General features: G+C 22.6%; 1 protein-coding gene across 1 annotated transcript; it reads left to right on the top strand.

Moving 5' to 3' along the window:
* Positions 1-6,611: 6,611 nt before the first annotated feature.
* LOC129605461 (myosin heavy chain, non-muscle-like) lies at positions 6,612-14,895 on the top strand. Its single transcript, XM_055515247.1, has 10 exons — positions 6,612-6,617; positions 10,966-11,532; positions 12,122-12,448; positions 12,614-12,713; positions 12,820-13,043; positions 13,227-13,367; positions 13,432-13,682; positions 13,829-13,945; positions 14,055-14,109; positions 14,705-14,895. The coding sequence occupies exons 1-10, from the start codon at positions 6,612-6,614 to the stop codon at positions 14,801-14,803; spliced, it is 1,887 nt and encodes a 628-aa protein (XP_055371222.1). The 3' UTR covers positions 14,804-14,895.
* The last annotated feature ends 4,933 nt before the right edge of the window (positions 14,896-19,828 follow it).

The raw sequence follows: 19,828 nt of genomic DNA, 5'->3' as shown, positions 1-19,828 counted from the left end.
TTTTCTTGGTTTTATTAAATTTTTCAATTTCAACTGGTAATCCGGCTGGATGAGTCCTTTTCTTTCCCCGAATATTTCGCTGTATTAAAAATTAATTTTTTACTTGTCTTATTTTTCAAAAAATAAATTATTTTTATTTTTTTTTTCGATATTTTATTCTTATAATTTTTCTTTTCTTTCTATTCCTTTAAGAATGAAAAAATTCGTAAAATTGCTGAAATCCTTAGAAATGAAAATTTACTTTTTAAAGAAAGTATTACTCAACGTCTTAAAAGTTACTTCAATAGCTCAGTCCCAATAACTGAAGTAAGTATTCTATTATTTTATGTATGAAAAAATACTCAATTTTATTGAAGTAAATTTTAGAATTTTGTAAGTGAATCAATTATATTCTAAAAGGAAATTTGATGAAATAACTAACACTTCTAAGTTCTCGATTTACTTTCTGTACTTGTTTTAATTCATATTTTAAAGTTTAACTCAATTTAATATAAATCAAATTGTATGTACGTTTAATACTTGTGATATAACATATTTTGATTGGTTGCAACCAAAAGTTGCTCATGGTTGGCAATATTCATCTAGCTTTGTCAAAAATTAATATTTATTTGATTGAAAAATATTGAATTGAAACTTTGCAAAATTCTTTAAGTAGGAAAATAGAACAAGTTCATATTCTATTTAATTATAAAATTAAGGATTTTTCAATTATTCGTAAATCGCAGTAAAAAGTCACACTCGTGACAATTTCTAATTTTTAATTCGCGATGAATATTGAAAAAATGCCTCCTGATTAATTTTAAATTTATTATTTCAATTAATTATTTCTTATGTAATTCTCATATTGAATGCGTAACTAAGTGTAGGTTATATTCTAAAATTAAAATACCTATAAATTTTCGGCCCTGTGCATTTATTTGTATTTGCAATACGAATAAAATTTTTGTTTTGTTTAAATCGGAAAATAAAGAATTTTAAAATTAAATTGAACAAAATATAGGCATTTATAATTAATTATATTATCGAAAAGTTAAATAAGAATAACTTAGAAACTAATGCTTAATATGTATATATGTTTATGTATAGATTGCTAAATGTTATGAATTTTCAAATAGCATTATAAATGTATGAAGATGCTTTATTTATTAGTAAGCATTGAAATATGAATATAGAAAAATAATTATTTGTGCCATTGTATTCCGTTCAAATCAAGGTAAATTTAAATAATATTAAAGGTTTTAAGTAACAAATTAAACTAGAAATATACTTATATGTAGGCATATAACATCAGTATGTTAACATATTCTATAATATTTTTATAATATTTAATATTGACAGTTAACATTGATATTTCTATGTATGTAATTGAAATTTGAATACTAGTAGTAAAGGTGAAATTTTTATAAATCGAATTAAGTAAAAATTGGTTTACATATAAAACATCATTTCATTTTTATATATAATTGCTTAGACCTTGTATTTCACATATCCTACATTCTAAATTTATTATTTTCTAATATGTACATACTAAATATGTACATATAATTAGGAATATACATATGTATATTAAATTCATTTTATAGGAATAATTTTTTTTCAACAAAGGGTGGTAATGCTATTTTTAAGAATTCTATATTCGGAAGAAAAAATTATGTTTTCCGATTTTTGTTTTTTATATTTTATTTACTATTTTATTTTCTATGTTCAATGTAACAATTGTTTTGATTTTGAAGTCTGATTTAATTTTAATTTATTATCAAGATTATCAAATTGTTGATAATTCTGAGTTGTCTTTTTGATAAAAATCGGTTTAAATAAGTCGTTTTAAATTATTCGAATTACTTGAAAAGTGTTGTAATACTATTTATTACACTTGATTCAGCAAATACAATTTATAAGCTGAATTATATATTAACAGCATGTTTTTTATAAATGGCTGCTTTTAATTAACTCAAGACAAGTTTTGCTATGCTAAGTGTATTTATAATTGGATTCTGCTGTATAATATAGGATGTTGAATGCGAAAACATAATATAGGCAACATTACTGCACATAATTTGTGGTATTTATAAATAGGTATAAGTATAATAATATTATGTCATAAATTCTAAGGTGTATGAGAAAATTTACATCTGAAGTAATCTAGGTTAACGGTTAACTGTTTCATTGACATCTAAATTTAAAAAAATCTATAAATATATAAAATAAAATACCCATTATTACATATAGCGACTAACATGTTTTACGAATGAAGGAAGTAAAAAATTAACCAAATAAAAAATAAAGTAAAAATCTTTACTGCAAAATATGTAACAATAAAATGTGGGTTAGGGTTTGCGTTAACATGCACGTACATAATAATGAATGAAAACCTTAAATTTTATTGGCCGGTTTTTGTTTAATCCCTAAAGATATTGTAAATACATTTAAAATTACAAAAATGTACAGATAAATAGAGCATATTCGATCAGTTTTTGAATCTAAACTTTAAAAACAGGGGTCCGAACTAATTTATATTTCAATTTTCTATTACATGTGGTTATAATTTTTTATAAATTGAGGCTTTATTTCGTGTTAAGAAAAACAAGGACTTCCGAGACTTGAAAATTTCAGCACTACTATATTGATGATATTATACATAGGTTGTAAAATGTTATAATGTCGATATGGAATATGTTTATTTCAATTCATATTTTATGTTATAATTCCAAATCATTGGCTTAAATTTTGAACAATTTCGTTGTACATAATTCAATTTCTATAGGGCTATTATGTATTCAATGTTAATTTAAAATTAAGTATCTTTTCAACAGATATTCAGTAAATTTGTCATGCAATTTATAAAAGAGTTCTATGTACAAACTCTAGCACGTACTGTTTAGTATAAAAACAAAATTTCATAAATATATATATACATATACATATACATAAATTACATTTTTCCGTACACACTGTTTTAACATACATATGTATACATACATATATATATTTTTGGATTAAGTTTTTTGTTTTTATTCGAATTTGAAAGTGTCATGTTGATATCCTTTAGCACGTTATTTGAAATACAGTTACTGTTTTTTTTAAATTGTATTCGATAATAGATTTTCCATTTATCGTATCCCATTATTTCCAAGTCAATTGTTTTTTTTTGGTACATAAATAAAATATTATGCAAATTTATAATAATTCCTTATCGTTTCTTTAATGAAAATGGAATTTATTTTTGGTTAATGGAAAAGATTCCAATGATAACATTTACTTAACACTTATAAGCCAAATCTAATTTTCAACAATAAGAACCTATTACCTGAATTGCTTGCCTAACACGTTATTACTACAATTTCAATTTGTGGCTATGTTCTGCAGCTTCAACATTATGTCAAAGATGACATATTTACTATAGCACATATAGTGTCAATTTGATTAATTCAGCAATTGAAATTTTATTGCTGAATAAGTCAAGTTGATTTATGATCAGATTTATGATTGAAATTTGCTCTGTTTTTAAAATATTGTAGTTGAAATAGTTCATGTAAGGTGTTATGATTGTTTAAATTCTTATTTTTAAAACAAATCGAGCCAATAACGATAAAATAGAGTAAAAAATTGAATGTACGAAAATACGAGTATTATTCATGTATTTGCGAAAATTATTTATTATAAGGAAGGAATTTTTTTTTTTTGTTTTCTAAGGTGTTTTTGAGAAGACTTTATATACATATAAGTAATAAAGTTACCATTTCTTAAGGAAAATTTGTGTGAATATATTATGTATAGAATTTTAGATATTTTATACTATGCTGCTGACGTTTTAATTTTTTAAAGGCGGACAATAATAATCTGAAAAAAATTCGTTGAAATTTTTAATGTCAAAATAATTTAATAAAAAATTTGGAAAATTTAATTTATCAAATAATTTTTTTTTAACAATACAATTTTAATTACAGGTTATTAAAAATAACAATAATTGACTTATTCAGCAGAATAAATTAAATTGCTGAATATAATAAATATATGCCTTCTTGACTCCAAAATTGCTATTGTAGTAATCAGGTATTAAATACGTAATTTAGTTTATGAGTTGTTATTGCTGAATTACGTATAGCAACCTTCCGCAAACTTTTGTGAGTTATTGGCAAATAATGTATTATTTGAGTATGAGCCATTCGGACTTCGTACATTGCCTACTTACAAGAAGAAATGAGATTTTCAATTGACATGATTGATTGTTTTGTTTTGACAAATAATAAATTTACATGGAATTTAATGTACTTACATTAGATAATTATCTATAATTGAGTTCTAAAAATTTTTTTGAAAAAAATTTTTCAAATTTTAATAGTCGCAATTGTATATTTTTTTTTTCTTACAAGCAAAATAATGAGTCGCATTTTGAAGTTGAATGTGACTCACTTTGCCTCACGGCTGGCGTATAGTAGTACAAACTTTATTTTCTTTGTGAATTCACTGTTTTATCTGAAATACAATATGGTTAGTCTAAAATTGTTTGTTCTTAGTACTTATTTAAAAAAATATTTTTCGTTTTATATAAATTTCTTTTGATTGAATTTAGTTACAATTTTCTTATAATATTTTATTGAATTTATTGAAAGAACACGGAAGAAACAAAAAAAAAAACCAATAACAGTGAAATATTTTTAATACAACATTTAGATCAAAAATATTTTATTATCTAGTTTCGAAGTCAATATTCTAAAATAAGAATTTAAAACAAAAAAAAAAAAATATTTACTTAAACTATATTAGATTTCAATATTGTCTGGATAAATTTACTTTGTTCTAGTTTTTCTTTAGATTATGAGAAGTCACACATTTAGTTGGTTTTGAACTTTGAGTTCAACGGGGTGTCATTTGAAAACGCTTCACATATAATATCAGTATTCTATTTTATTTTGTTTTAAGAAATATGAATTTTTTTTTCTTAATAAAAAAAAAATAAACATTGTTTGCAAGGATACGTGCAAAATATAATATAAGGGACATTTTTTTTTTTTATTTCTGTTTGATAATTGTTTGTATAAAAATATTGTATGTGAAATAAAGTGTTGGGGTCTTTATTTTCCTCTCTTTTACATTTCATGTCATTCTTGTTTTCAAAGTATAATATAAAAAAGTGCTTACCTACATAAAAAAGTTTTGAATTTTTTTATGAAATACGATAATAATCAAAAAACTCAACACCAGATAATTTTCCTTGAAAAAAATATTTCAATGTGTCTAAAAATTATATTAAAAGTTTTTCATTATTGCTTATTTTTGCAAGAATATTTTGGAAATCAGTAACAAGTGTTAAAAATTATAAATTCAAAAAAATTATTGAAAATTAAAAATACAAGAAATAAATTAAGTGATGTAAGGAATGAAAAATTATAATTTTAATGGAAAATGAAAATTTAATGGAAAGTTTTTTTCTCAAGAATTAAAATTTTAAATTAAAAATAATTTCGAAAAATAGATTTCGGAAAAATTATTCGAATATACGGTGTAATTGAACTGAAAATTAATAGAAATGAAAAATTAATATAATATAAAAATATTTAATTTAATATAAATTTGAATGGTGCTTTTGCAAGTGATGTACACTTTAAAAATACCAATGGTTTTTATTAAATTTTACATGTTACAATTTTCTAAAAATTTGGATTAACTTTAATTCTTAATAAAATAGTTACATATATTGAATTTTTTTAAAAATTTATTTGTTTGTAAAGAGCAAAACATAAAATTTGTGTCCAAAAGTGATTTAGAAATCCCAAAATATCAGTAAGTTAAAAACTGAAAGTTCTCAATTTTTTGACATTAATTTAAAAGTTTAAAAAATTGATTGAGCAAAATTTCTATTGAATTTTTATGTTATGAGTAATTTTAAAATTTTCTCACAAAATTTTAAATGAATTATTTAAAAGTATGAGTGAGTTTTTTGAGTGATAATTTAAGATTTTTAAATAATGAATAAATTTTAATACAGTTTCAATAATTTTCTGTTTCATTCTAATTTTTTAATGATTTTTTTTTTTATTAATTATTAATTAGATTAATTAATATTAAAGTTTAATAAATATAATAATTTGAAATTTTTGTTAGCTCACAAATTTCACTCAAGAAAATATAAAAAATAATTGGTGATGTTAACACTACGACTATAGGATAGATCGAAAATTTTATGTTTTTAGATAATTAACCTAGGCGACATAAAATCGAATTAGAGATTAATATCTAAGCTTAAAAGTGTTCTTAAATATCTGAAAATAATAATACCAAAACTAGATATTTTCATTACAAAATTATTGCTAAATATTTTATTTTTAAAATTCAATATCTCTAAAAACCAATAATTGCGAGGCCTGGCCTAACCAATATATTAATAACATATTATCTAGTTGTAGCATTAACCTCACAATATTTAATTTAATATTGTAGTTTATTAAATTTATAAAAATATTTAATAAAAAACATAAAAGTCAATTAAAAAAATTAATAATATTTTAAAAATTGTATTCATATGAATTAATTTAGTTTTCAAGATTCTATATATAAAAATTGAATATTTTTAATCACAGAATATTATATGAGAACGTCAATAATGGAACATGACGGTAATAAATTCCTAAAACATACTTACATACATTATAATATAGATTATTTTACATGAAATATTTTTAAACTCAGAAATTAATTGGAAAAAAAAAAGTAATTTTGAAATTTTAAATTATTGTAATTAGAACTGATGTATGACACAACAAAAAAATTAGTAAGTAGTAGTGCACAAGTCCATCTGACATGATCGCATAATATTGTGTGGGAAATCAAATTTAATGTGTTCGAAAAAAATTCAAAACTTTAAAGATTTTTTATTTTTGCTTCTATATGCAATTATCTCGATATATGTATATATATATGATGTACATATATGTACATATACTTATTTATTTGCACATAATTTCAATATCTGCATTATTTTCTGATTGAATTTTCAGCAATTTAATCATTTAATTTTCAGTTTTTTTTTTTTTTTTACTTCAAATTTCCAAATATATGTAAAATGAAAAAATTATTTTTATATCTTTTAGAATAGTATTGTATAGGATATGTAGGACTGGGTGCTACTCTTGTGGCATGGTGATAGAGTCGATCCAAACGTACAAAAAATAATATGAAACATTTTCTATTTTCTGCCCTCTTTTTCAAGTTTTTGTGTATCTCATAGATGGCGTTGGTGAAAAGCGTCTAAATTTTCCTTTAAACTTGGAAAATAATAAAGATTTAGAATAAATTTAAAGGATTAATTTTTAAGCTCACTGGATCGGTAGTCTCAGACACCCTGTATATATATACATACATACATATATAAAATTTTCTTGTAATCTTTTTTCCATTATTATAGTTTAATTTCAAATAATATTATACATTTACTTTGTTTCTTTTCTTTTACTACACATTATTCTTTTTAATATAAAAAATATAAAATAAATTTAATATTATAGTATAAAAGAATGTGTGTGTGTATATAGAATAGTTTTTATTTCGTGTAGTCACGAAATTTATTAGGTATAATTGTGTTTAAGTATTATATTATGTATTCTATATATAGTGTCGATTTGAAATATATTTAATATGTTTGTAAATAAATGAAAATAAAAAAAAAATATTATTGTATACAAATGAAATAAAAATATATTTTGTATACAAGTCCTTTGCACTACAGTTCCTATTTTAGTATTTTGAATTTTGTTAAAATTATTTAAACATTATACATTATTTGTACAAATCCATTATTTGTACTGTTGCAAGCAATTTCCAAATAATTCCAAGGTGTAATATAGAATTTTCTTAGAAAATTTATGTTCTACCGAAAATTCCAACAAATTTTTAATTTAAACTGTCATATGAATATTTATTGAAATAAAAGAAGAAAAATCGATCTTGTGAAAAAATCCTGAATTACTTCAGCGTTTCTTCCTATAGTAATATTAATATTATTAAGAGTAGTATTATAGAAGCACATTTACAATGAGAAGCACATATACATCTGATCATATTTTCTGGGTAAAGGCAATTTTTAAGAAAGATTTCAATGCTATTGAAAGTACCTTCTATTGAAAACAAAAATTTGTAGGATTTTCAACAGTTATTCGATTTTTAAGAAAATTTCTAAGTAAAAGGCGTAGATTTTTTTAACACATTTTTCCATATGACTATGCTTGGTATCCAACTGTCAAATTTCTTGAACCGTTCCTAACAAGTCCTATTTAATATCACGGATTTTGTTGCGTTTGTGGTCACTCCAAAATCCTCGTACTCCTGGATATTTATGGTGGAGAAGAAAAAAGAAAGATTAAAACGAGAAACGGTATAATTTCATAATAAGAATTACAAATTCTATACGAAATATTTTACACATGGGCTAGTTATTAATATTTTTAAAATGATTTGTGAGGATTTTTTTTTTGTTATTTTTTTTTCATTGTTTTTTATGTAAAGGATCTTAAACGTATTGCAATTTAACACTTTTTACACAAAAATTGATATATAAGAAATTTATCATTGAATAATTTTATTTTTACTGCTTTCTAATGGTAAACAATATAAAAAATATATTTATGTATTTAAATGTGTGTATGTATATTTTATTTTACAATATTATGTAGGTATACACCAGGTCTCAATAATATTTTTATTCTCTTATATGTATACCTATATTGTAGATTTATTTGACCTCGATATTAAAAATAATAATTCATTGTCGATATGTGTTATAATATCGTATAATATTATCCGTCTATAAATAAATAAAATCAAAAATACAAAAAAAAATTTGTTGAAATGTATGTGCTAAGAAAAAAACAAATAAAATAATAAAAATTCATAACCTAATAATCATCGATAATAGCAAGAAAATCACGACGGAACGTCTTTGTTTTTTATTTTTATTTGTATTTAAATTTAGTTTTATAATATTGAAGATTTGCAATATTTATCGTCGTCTAAGATCAAAAATACACTAAGTAAAATTTTGAAAATTTTTCGGGAGAGGGATTTAAAGTTTCTTCGCTTTCTTTCATAATGTGTGCATCATATATGGTTTTCCGATTATATAAAATGTAAAATTTCTTAAATTTTAAATTTCATTTTTTAACGTTTAAGAAATCGAATTCAAAAACTAGTTTTTAAGAAAATTACAAACATTTGTAATATGAAAATTTTCTAAATTTTCTACTAAAATAAAACAAAACCAAATAGAAAATGTTGTTTTTAGATTAAGAATTGTAAATTAAGGCTAAAATTTAAAACAAATGAAACAAAACAAAAGCAAAAACCAAGTTTTGCTCAAAAATGGATTTAGCACAATTCTGATTTAAAGCGTTTATATCATTCTGATATCAACTAAAATGGAAAAAAATATTAAAATCTAAAAGAATAAAATATTTTTTTTTAGCATTTTATAAAGTTATTAAAATTTAGTTTATTTCATACCTTAAACTAAGTGTGAATGGAAATGATTTAATAAATTATTTAAGAATTTTTAAAGTGTTTTGTAAAATTAATATTAAATCTATCATTTATTAGAATATTAAAAAGTTTAATAATAATAAATAATAATTTAATTTTCAAAATCAAAATTATAAACTTTGTTGATTTTGATTATAAAAATACATAATGATTAAAATATGAAAACAGAAAAAATTGCATACACTTAGGAGAAGTTTTGAGAAAAAAAAAATGAGTATGAAAAAATTGAATAATTTTTTCTTACAAACAAATTTCTTTTCAACATTCTTTGTTAATCACAATTGGATACGAAATTTGACTTTATGTTAGTGGAAAATTTTTATTCTGTGGAAATAGTAAATTGGATATATTGGATACATTTTTGGATATATTGGATACATAAATTGCAATCAAATTAATTTAATAAATAGTGAATTTTAGATTAAAAACTTGAAATTTGCTGCAAAACTTGTTGTTAGTTTGTGTGCAAGTGTTACATAAAAGTTCTGAAGAAGAAGAAATTTTGATTGGATAACACAAGCCTAATTATAATTTATAATAAAATTTTGAAAATTTAATAAGAATTTTATATAAATTTGAAAAAGTGAAATAAATATTATTAATCATTCATAAATTTATTAACGTATTAAGGTTGAAACTAGTAATTTTACAATTAATATAAAATGTGTTCAGTATAATTAGATAAAAAAAAATTAAATACATTAATTTTTTAAAAATGCAATTATTTTTTAAAATTAAAAGTAAATTAAATAAAATTAATTTTTAATAAGAACTGTTGAATTGGGAAATCAAATGGGAAAGATGAATTGGGAAAGATAATAATAAAATTTCTCAAAAATTTAAAGAAAAACTTGGAAATTAAATATTTCAAAAATTTAATTGAAATTTAATTTTTCTTTTTTAATTAAAAATCAATGTTACAAAATGGTAAGTTAATATTAATCAAAGCTTTAATGTCATTAAAAATATTTTTCATGAAGCACTTTCATAAATAGAAATTCATTTTAGGGTAACCAAATGTGTAAATTTTATTGAATTGTTATATTTGGTTACTTTTACAGTTTAATCCTGTATCTCGCTTTTTATTCATTTTCAAAGCAAAGCTTTCATATTTTCATTGGAAATGTCATTTTTCCAATAAGAGTATTTATTTTTGAATTTGGATTTTCGATATTTTTTTTAGAAATGAACGAAATGTGAAAAATGAACGAAAAAATTTTTCTCACTCGAAAATTACATAATGTATGATACACACTCATTTCTCACTAGGCGAGTAAAAAAGCGACATACTGAGATAAAGAAAGTATTTGACATTTTCGTTAAATTTCATTTCATGTTTTTGCACTTAAAATTCTTTAACAATAAATTGTAAATACAATAAACTTTAATTTTTTATTTTTACATATATATTTTTTTTGTGCAAATAATGTACAGAGAAAATATCATCGTTTTTCATATCCATCAACTGTAAAAAACACAAAAAGTTTGATGCAATCAAATTTGATATCAAATATTTCATCAGATAAATCTTTATCACAATTTATTCAACCATCGCAAACACAATTAACAACTTCAGAATCTCATTTAACAACAACTATACCAATAGCAATCAAATATTCTTCACAAAAAATTAATCAAGAAATTTCATCTAAAGAAAACGATAATTATTATGGCTATGGCCAAAGCTCTTATTTATCACCATTACAATCATCTTCTAATCTTATCAGTTATAACAATAATAATAGTAATTATCGGAGTGAATGTGAAAAATATCGTAATATTGTGAATGATATGACAACAGATCTTTCAGAATTAATTAGTCAAGTTCAAAATCAATTTGATGAAAATGATATTGTTATGACAGAAGATAATACAATAAGATTTGAGTCGACCTTAAAAGAACTTGAAAATCAAAATGATTTATTACAAGATACAATTAAAAAACTTCAATGGAAAAATTCACATAGTGAGAGCATTTACAACGATATTTTAAAGCACAAAGTTAGATTTTTATAAAAATTTTATTTTAAATTTGTAATAATGATAAAAAATATTTAATATGTATATATTTATGTAGCTCTAGAACTACATTATTATGTATAGTTTTTATGCACCGATATTATTTTATTTCTATACCCTAAAATGTTTTCTCGGTTTAGAACAGACACGTTCAATTTTCCAAACACCACCGTTCATTAAAATTGAAATGAAAAGAAATTGTTCTTTATATTCTCCAAAAGTCATAAGTCAAAGTAAAAGAGCATTTCGGTTTTTATTCCGCCATTTTAATGAATCTAACGTTCTGAACTTAAGTTTTTAATTTATACTTAATCAGTTAAGTTTATATTGTTAATTAAATCAATTGGTTTTGTGTATATAACAAAGACCATATTTGACTCATTTCAATTTTTTGTAAATATTTGACCCAAGACAAGCTAACTCTTGCCAAATATTGTAAATATTTATACATGCATATTTTTTAACACTTATATAAACAAAATGATAACATAGCCAATAAAAAATATTAAAAAAAAATTTCTTATTCGGTTATTTTCAAATTAATGTACAAAATTTATTTCACCATATTCAGGAAGAGCAATATAGAACAAAAATTAAGTCTTTGGAACAGGAACTCGATCAGAGTAATACCAAGTATAATGCATTGAATAGAAAACATCAGGCCCTACTATATGATGTAAAACAGTACAAAGAGAAATGTAAATGTGGTGCAGTAAAAGCAGTTGAATTTGATGATAAAGATGCTGTACTATCAACAATGGGCCGAAAATCAGGCCAAGATCTTACTCATATATTTGAAATGATGGAAAGAAAAGACGATGAACTAAAAGTACTAAAAGAATTTTCATCTAATGAAAAAACTCGTTTAAATAAACGTATTACAGATGCCGAAGAACAGGTATAACAAATATAGCCAAACATAATATTAAAAATGCTTGTTTCACAATTTTCACTATCCGTCATTGAATTTCTAAAATTCAAATTATGCAGTCGTGGTTTTAATTTTAATCTACAAAGGAAAGATGTTAAAAATTTATAATTTTTTCTTTCTTTTTTCCGATAGATAAAAGAATATGAAGTACAAATAGCTATATTAAAAACAAATTTCGAGAAAAAAGAAACCGAATTAAAAGATCTTAGAAGAGAATTTGCTGAAAGAACTGGTATTCTCTTATTTAAATGCTCTTTATATTTTAAATATAAGTTGAATTATTCGATAATGGCTAATGTTATTGTTGTTTCATTTTTAAATAAATTTTTTTTTAACAGATGACACACAATTCAGAGACATGATCGATAAATTAACGGGTGAATTATCTGAAGAACGAGCTCTTCGTAAAGAAAGTGAAACAACATTAGAAGCAAAAGTAAAAGGTCTTGAAAGAGCATTAGATGAAACACGTACATCATTAGTTAAAGCAAATGATTCTTTAGCAACATTAAAAGCTTCAGCTGCCGCATATCAAAAACAAAGTGAAGCTGCCATCAAGGAGGTACGAGGTATATTTGCGTATATATAAAACGCAATAGTATAATAAAGTTTAGATCATATTGTCATATTATTTTTGGTAAAATACGGATAAAAACTAAAAAAAAAATATTGTTCTTAAAATAAAAATTTCCTAATTAAAAATTTTAATTTTTTTCGTTTCATCTTTAATCGAAACCATATTTAGAACGATATTCTTCGCCAAGAATTATTTGCAATGAAAGGGAATGTCGCAACACTGGAAGGCACTGAACGTAGTCTTAAAAGTCAATTGAGTAAAACACAAGATGAAGTTCAAAATTTACGTACTGCTAATGTTAAAATTAAGGTAACAAATTAATTTTTTTTTTTTTTAATTATTTTTAAAATGCATTAATAATTTCAATTTTTAGACTCTAACAGAGGATGTGGATAATTTCAAACAAAATTGTGTTAGATTAAAAAATGCAAATTTTGAATTAATAGCAAAATATAATAGTCTCATAGAAGATTACAATACTTTGGCTGATGAATTTCGTAAATTATCTGAATTAAATGATGTTATTGAACAAGAATTGGAAGTTCTAAGAAAATGGCAGAGGGATCAAGTTAAACAGGATAATACAATGAAAGAACATATTCAACATTTAACTGATCACATAGAGTATGTTTTGCTTAATTTTTTTTTTTTAGTTTAAGGTGTGCTTATAAGAATACACTAGTGTATTCTTATAAGATCAAATTTTATTAATAGAATAATAATTTGGTTATAAATTTTATTTAATTAATAAATTTTAAATACTTTTTTAGAACATTATCGGAAGATCGAGACGATTTAATACAAAAAATTTATGATTATCATCAAGACTTATTAATTGTGTCGTCTGAATTGGATCACTATAAAGAAATTTTTGCTGATACAATGGGGTAAATAAATAGTTTTTCTTCTTAAAATATTTTTATTTAACAAAATTTAATAATTATTTCTTATTCATTTTAATGCTTTCGTATTATTGTTGAAATGACAATAAAATAGCGAAGCGCATGATAGAGCTAGTCTTGCAGCAGGAGAAATGCCGGGACAAGATAGTGTATATATATATATATATATAATATAAATACTATGATTTATAGAGAAGTTATTTGATTTGATAAAAGTAAAAGGAAAAATATTAGACGAAAAAACAAATGTCAAACCTAGAATTAAAATTTTATTGCTTAATGAGTCTAGTTGACATTAGTTCTAAGCATTAAGAATTTAGGGGGACGGCATTATGCTTAAAATTATTTTAATCAAATTAAATTCATTTAATTCCATAATTGAAGACAGGAGTAAATGAAGGTTTCATCCATAATTTTTACAAAAATGGGTTTATTGCACAAATAGATGTTTTAAATGTTTATCTTTCATATGCAAAAACCCGTTTTTCAAAAAACGTCCCAGTTTTAGAAATAACTTGTCTTTAAAAAGTATTATAGGTCATGTTTTTTAATTTGACTTCATTCACTCCTGCCTTCAATTATAAGTTGAAAAAAATTTATTTTAAATAGAAGTTGCTTAACATTACAAAACCGAAGCTTTTAAATTCAATCAAATCAAATAAATTATTATTTAAATTAAAAACTATTATAAATTAAAATGATGACAAAAATATGTAATTTTCTTTTTTGTATTTTTTTTTTTAGGCCGACGCAATAATAAGAAAAATTTTAAGAACAGCTGAAAAATTATCACATACAAGAAAGACGTTTCAAGAGAGCTTAGACCGTCGCAATTCAAAATAATTAAATATTCAGTAATAATAAAAAAAAAAAAATTCAATCAAACAATCAATCAATTAATTCATCAATCGATCGATCAGTTAATCAATAAATCATTATCCTGCATTTCCTAATTTATTATTTTTTTAAAACAAAATTTTCTATATACAAATTTTAATTTAATAATTTATTTTTTTTAATATGTATACATACATACATACACGTAGCTCCCAAATGTGTTTCAATATATTAATTTTTAATTTAATTTCAAATAAAAATTGTAATTTTACTTTTTTTTCTCTATTAGATCTTTAAATTTGAAATAATTTTAGCTATTATTTTGTTAAAATAATTTTTTTTATACTTGAATTTCAAATTCTTATATAATACTATTGTGTATATATAGTTTATAGTGTTATACAGAAGGCAATTTTTGTAATTACACAATAGAACTACTTTTTTTGAGTAGCGCTGTTTTAAATTAAAAAAAAAACTTAATATTCATTCCTGGCCATCAAAAGAGTTTAGCTTGTTGGGTAATTACAAAAATTGCCTTCTGTATAGTACTATAAACTAAATACGCAATGGTACTACCTAAAAATGATATATGTACATACATATATATGTACTTAAAAATTTAATTATTATGTAATTATCCATTAAATTTATTTGATATCGTGATCATATAATGTTGTTGAACACATTTAATGACGTTGTTGCAAACTTCTTCAATACTATTATACCTCCTTACTTGTATTTGATTAAACAATACTAGAGTTTTTCTAGGATGCTCAAAACTGTGCATATTGAAGATCGAAAATCTAAAATTATACAAACAGAAAAGATGCATATTATTTATTAAATTTTTAAATAATTTAAAATTTGTTTCTTTTCATTTTAAATATTATATTTTAAAAAATAAAAAACAGTGATGGAATCTTTGACATTAGAATTGTTTAAATATTGTATGAGCAATTACAATTCATAAGTTGAATTGCAAATTATTGCAGTGTTTCTACAATTCTGATGTTTATTTCCTCACATTTTCTCGGTTAATTTATTTTTAAATTGTATAAATAATTTTTTTGAATCAGTAAAAATACCCTTATTGTTTTAAAATTATAATTTTAAATTTTAAAAAATTTCAAAAATTGCATATGTATGTGTTTTTGAATGAACTCAAAAATATTTTGATGCATTTATTTTTTATACAAAACTTTAATGTACAAATCAAATAAAATTCTTATTAAATATTAAATTTTAGATTAATAGAACAAAAAAAAAAAAAGTGTTATAATTTTTGGAAAAAAAAAAAGAAATTAATAAAATTTTCTCATATAATTTCAATCGTTAAAAGCAAAATACATAAATTAAAATAAAATGTAAACGGAAAATTCGTGAAAATAAATTTAAGAAAAATTTATTATTGTAGTTTTAATTTCAGTATTTAAGATTATTGTTCACTTAATATTGCATGTGTATAATTAAGAATCATATTTGTATGTTGATATTAAACCGATAATTATGTAAAAAATGAAATTGGGAATGTAGGCTTCTCGCCATTGTCAATTTATTTTCAACCTTGTAAATTTATTTCAATAAGTATAACATTCTAATTTTGCCTCATTATCCGCTAAAGTAAGTCGTCTATATTCATGTTCATTTTTAACATTTATTTTACATGTTGATCGTTGTTCATCTTGTTTACCTTCACATAAATATTTTCCTTTTTGAGAATTTCTGTTAATTGCGTGCAAGGCTTATGTTTTTTAAGTTCAACATTTTTCTTTGATAGAGATCTCCGTTCTTTAAATGCACTTTTGGCTTTTCTCTTCTTTGAGTTTCTTTTGACATTAAGAATCCAAACGGTTTCCAATTTTTCCAAATCGCTTATACGCGAATCGACCATTAGTTTAATTTCGCTATGTAACCGGGCTTTTTATATTACTTTCAGTGGTTTTACTTGTGTAGTTTTCTTTCGCCTTTATACGTTTCAATGGCTTTCTTTTTAACTTCCGCCATAGCGGGAGATGTTTGTGACTCTTGAGGTCTTTAATTTCGCGAAGTGTTCTTTTTTTTGCCACGGACAATTTCTCCGAACGTTTTAAATGTTAAACCAAGACCTCGTCGCCAGCCGTGGTTTCTGCCGACACTTTGGTTGTTATTTCTACAGCATTTATATTCGTATTATTGGACATTCCATATTGTTTTATTATATACGCTTATTAACTCCAGTCAGGTTTCGCTGCTGCCGTCCCTTTGCGATCAGACGAAAACTAACAAGCCATCCATTCAGGATCAAACGTACTTCCATTCGTATTGTTAGTGGACTCGTACTACAAGCATCCCTACTGTGGCTATTCCTACTCTCCAACTCACCGGGTAAGAATAAATAAAATTAAAAATTAAAAAAATCTGAAGAAATAGATAACACCATTAAAAAAATTTTTAAAACATGCAATCACAAACTGATAGTAATCTGTGAAAAACACTTAAAACGTAACTTCTAGTTGCCTATACATTTTGTTAAATAAGAGGAACAACTTAATAATTATAGTGCGCTTTATAGTAATTATAGTTTTAATAGTCCCGGAGTCTTGAATTCAATTGATGTTTGAAATTATTTTTTTTTACAAATTTTTGTGTTTTAAATAAAAAATAAATGGTTGAAAAAATTAAGTAAATCAGTTTAAATTTCAAGATTTTGAGGAAAAAAATTTGATAAAACCTTTTTTATTTTTTTAATTACCTTATATTTTTTATTTCATAAAACAATTAGTATTTAAAAAAAAATTTAATTGTACTTTTTATAAATTTATTTTCATTCTATAAGAATTTCAAAATGTGAATTTTAAAAGAATAATTAAAAAATTCTTTTTTTAAAAGAGATTCAACTAAATTGATATGAAAAGAATTTTTTTCCCAGATATTTCAGTATTTATTGCTGTAAATGACTCTTAAAACAAAAGAGTATTTTGTAATACAACCTACTAATTCCACATTTTTTTACTAACGGTTAGTAAATACTCAGTATAATTATTTACAACTAGAATTCATTAAACAGAACTTAAAAGCTCTTAAGAGATTTTTAGATAATATTTTAAACTTTTTGCTTAAGTAATCCAATTTTTTCGTTACACACTAAACAATACTTTTAATTTAAGATTTTTTCTTGTACTTAGAATAGAATATGGAACGTACATTAACTGATTACGAAAACCAAACAAAAACAGCCAATATAATTCCAGATTATACATTAAATTAATGCCAAAATTTTTCAAAGAGTTGATTCACAGCGCATTAGTTGCCTCCTTGCAAAAATGACATTTCGAGTAAAAAATATAGAACAGTTCTTTAGGCCATTAGAACTTTATTGAACACAATACTTGTAGCTCATTTTTGAAAAACTTTTGGATAGGCCATTAAAGAGCGTTTTAATTGTATTTAAAAATAAATTTGATTTTATTATGAAATAAATTTTTTTATATGATTCTAAATTAGTTAAAATATTCTAATATAATACAGAGAGAGAGAGAGAGAGAGAGAAAGAGGAAAAAAATTATGCCTCAAAATAAATTCTAAATGATAAAAAAAAACACACATCACGTTCCTGTAAAAATAGGTAGGTACTTAAGAATTTTCTTTAATATAAAAGAGCTTGGAAAAAATTGACTATTACAAAAAAAATTTTTTTTTTTTGTAAAGCGTGAGAATTTTAAAAAAGATAAAAAAAAAAGATAAAAGAGATTAAAAAAAAATTTTCATATTTTTCCAGATTTGAACTTTTAATGCTTCTTGGTATATAGGGTACCTGTATATATTACAAATAAAAAAAGTTAAACGAAATGAATAATTCGTACTTTACATTGTTAGCTGAAGTAGTACGAAATCTTTACGATGATATTTTAATTCAAAACACACTTTGTATGAAAAAATTTTAATCTTTACCATATTAATTTTTTAATTAGTTTCAATAAATTCTTGTAAATAAATAAAAAATAATTTCTTAAGAATTTCAAGATTTGAAATATTTTTCAAGATTTAAGAATTTTAACACTGAAAAAAATCTAAACAAAAAGAAGAGAATTTTTTTTATGAAATTCTTTTGGTAACAATTCCATACTTTCTTAGCCTATTGTGTTTTAAATTAAAAATTTTCATTGGATTAGGCTTTAAATTAGTTGCCGATATCCAAGTAATTTTTCAAGTGATCTTTTATTTTAAATTAATCCAATACATGATTTCTCGTGTAAGAATGCTTCTTTATTATTTAATTTTTAAATTATTAAAGTTTGTTATATGTAGAAAAAAATACAATAAAATAGTTTTGAATTGATCATGATCATGATTTTTCACATTATTGTATATATAAAATATAAAAATCCTGTTTATTGTTTCAAGTTAAAATGTCCCTCAGGAAAAGTTCTTGAATTTTTTTTGTTTTGGTATTAAGAATGGGTTTCATCGAAAATTCCATTTCTCTCTATATGTTCCTGAAGTACTTTAAAATTATTTTTAATCTAAAACTATAGACTAAAGAATATCGTTTCCAGGAAAGACCTGAAAGCATCATAACATTCAATATTGTTGTTATGAAGGTTAAATTTTAGAATAACAAAAATTATCAAATTATTATTATTTTTATTTTTAATAAATTACGTGGCTTATTGGCCATTTTCAATTATTATTTTTGTTTTTTTTTTTATTATTATTTTATGTTTAATAAATTTTTCCCACAATTTTGTACTTTATTATGCTTTTTAACCAATGATTTTTATTTTTTTTTTGTAGCTTAATCGAATTTATAATAAAATTTGTATTCAATATTATAAAAATTTTCAATAGAACCCCTACATTATATGAAATAAAAAACAAAATAATAAGAATTGAATGTATCGAATTAAGTACGTCCTAAAAAACGTGAACAATCAAAATAAATTTTAACAATCGATTTATATAAAATGATGATTGAACTTGTTAATGATTTCGGGCATGAAAGAATCGAATTATGTATACCTATATATTTCGATTTTTTGCGGAAAGTTTTTC

Source organism: Condylostylus longicornis, unplaced genomic scaffold (genome assembly GCF_029603195.1).
Source record: "Condylostylus longicornis isolate FDR11 unplaced genomic scaffold, ASM2960319v2 ptg000002l, whole genome shotgun sequence".
Lineage (NCBI taxonomy): Eukaryota > Metazoa > Arthropoda > Insecta > Diptera > Dolichopodidae > Condylostylus > Condylostylus longicornis.
Note: the sequence above shows the minus strand (reverse complement) of the source record. Positions and strands in the feature narration are given on the sequence as shown.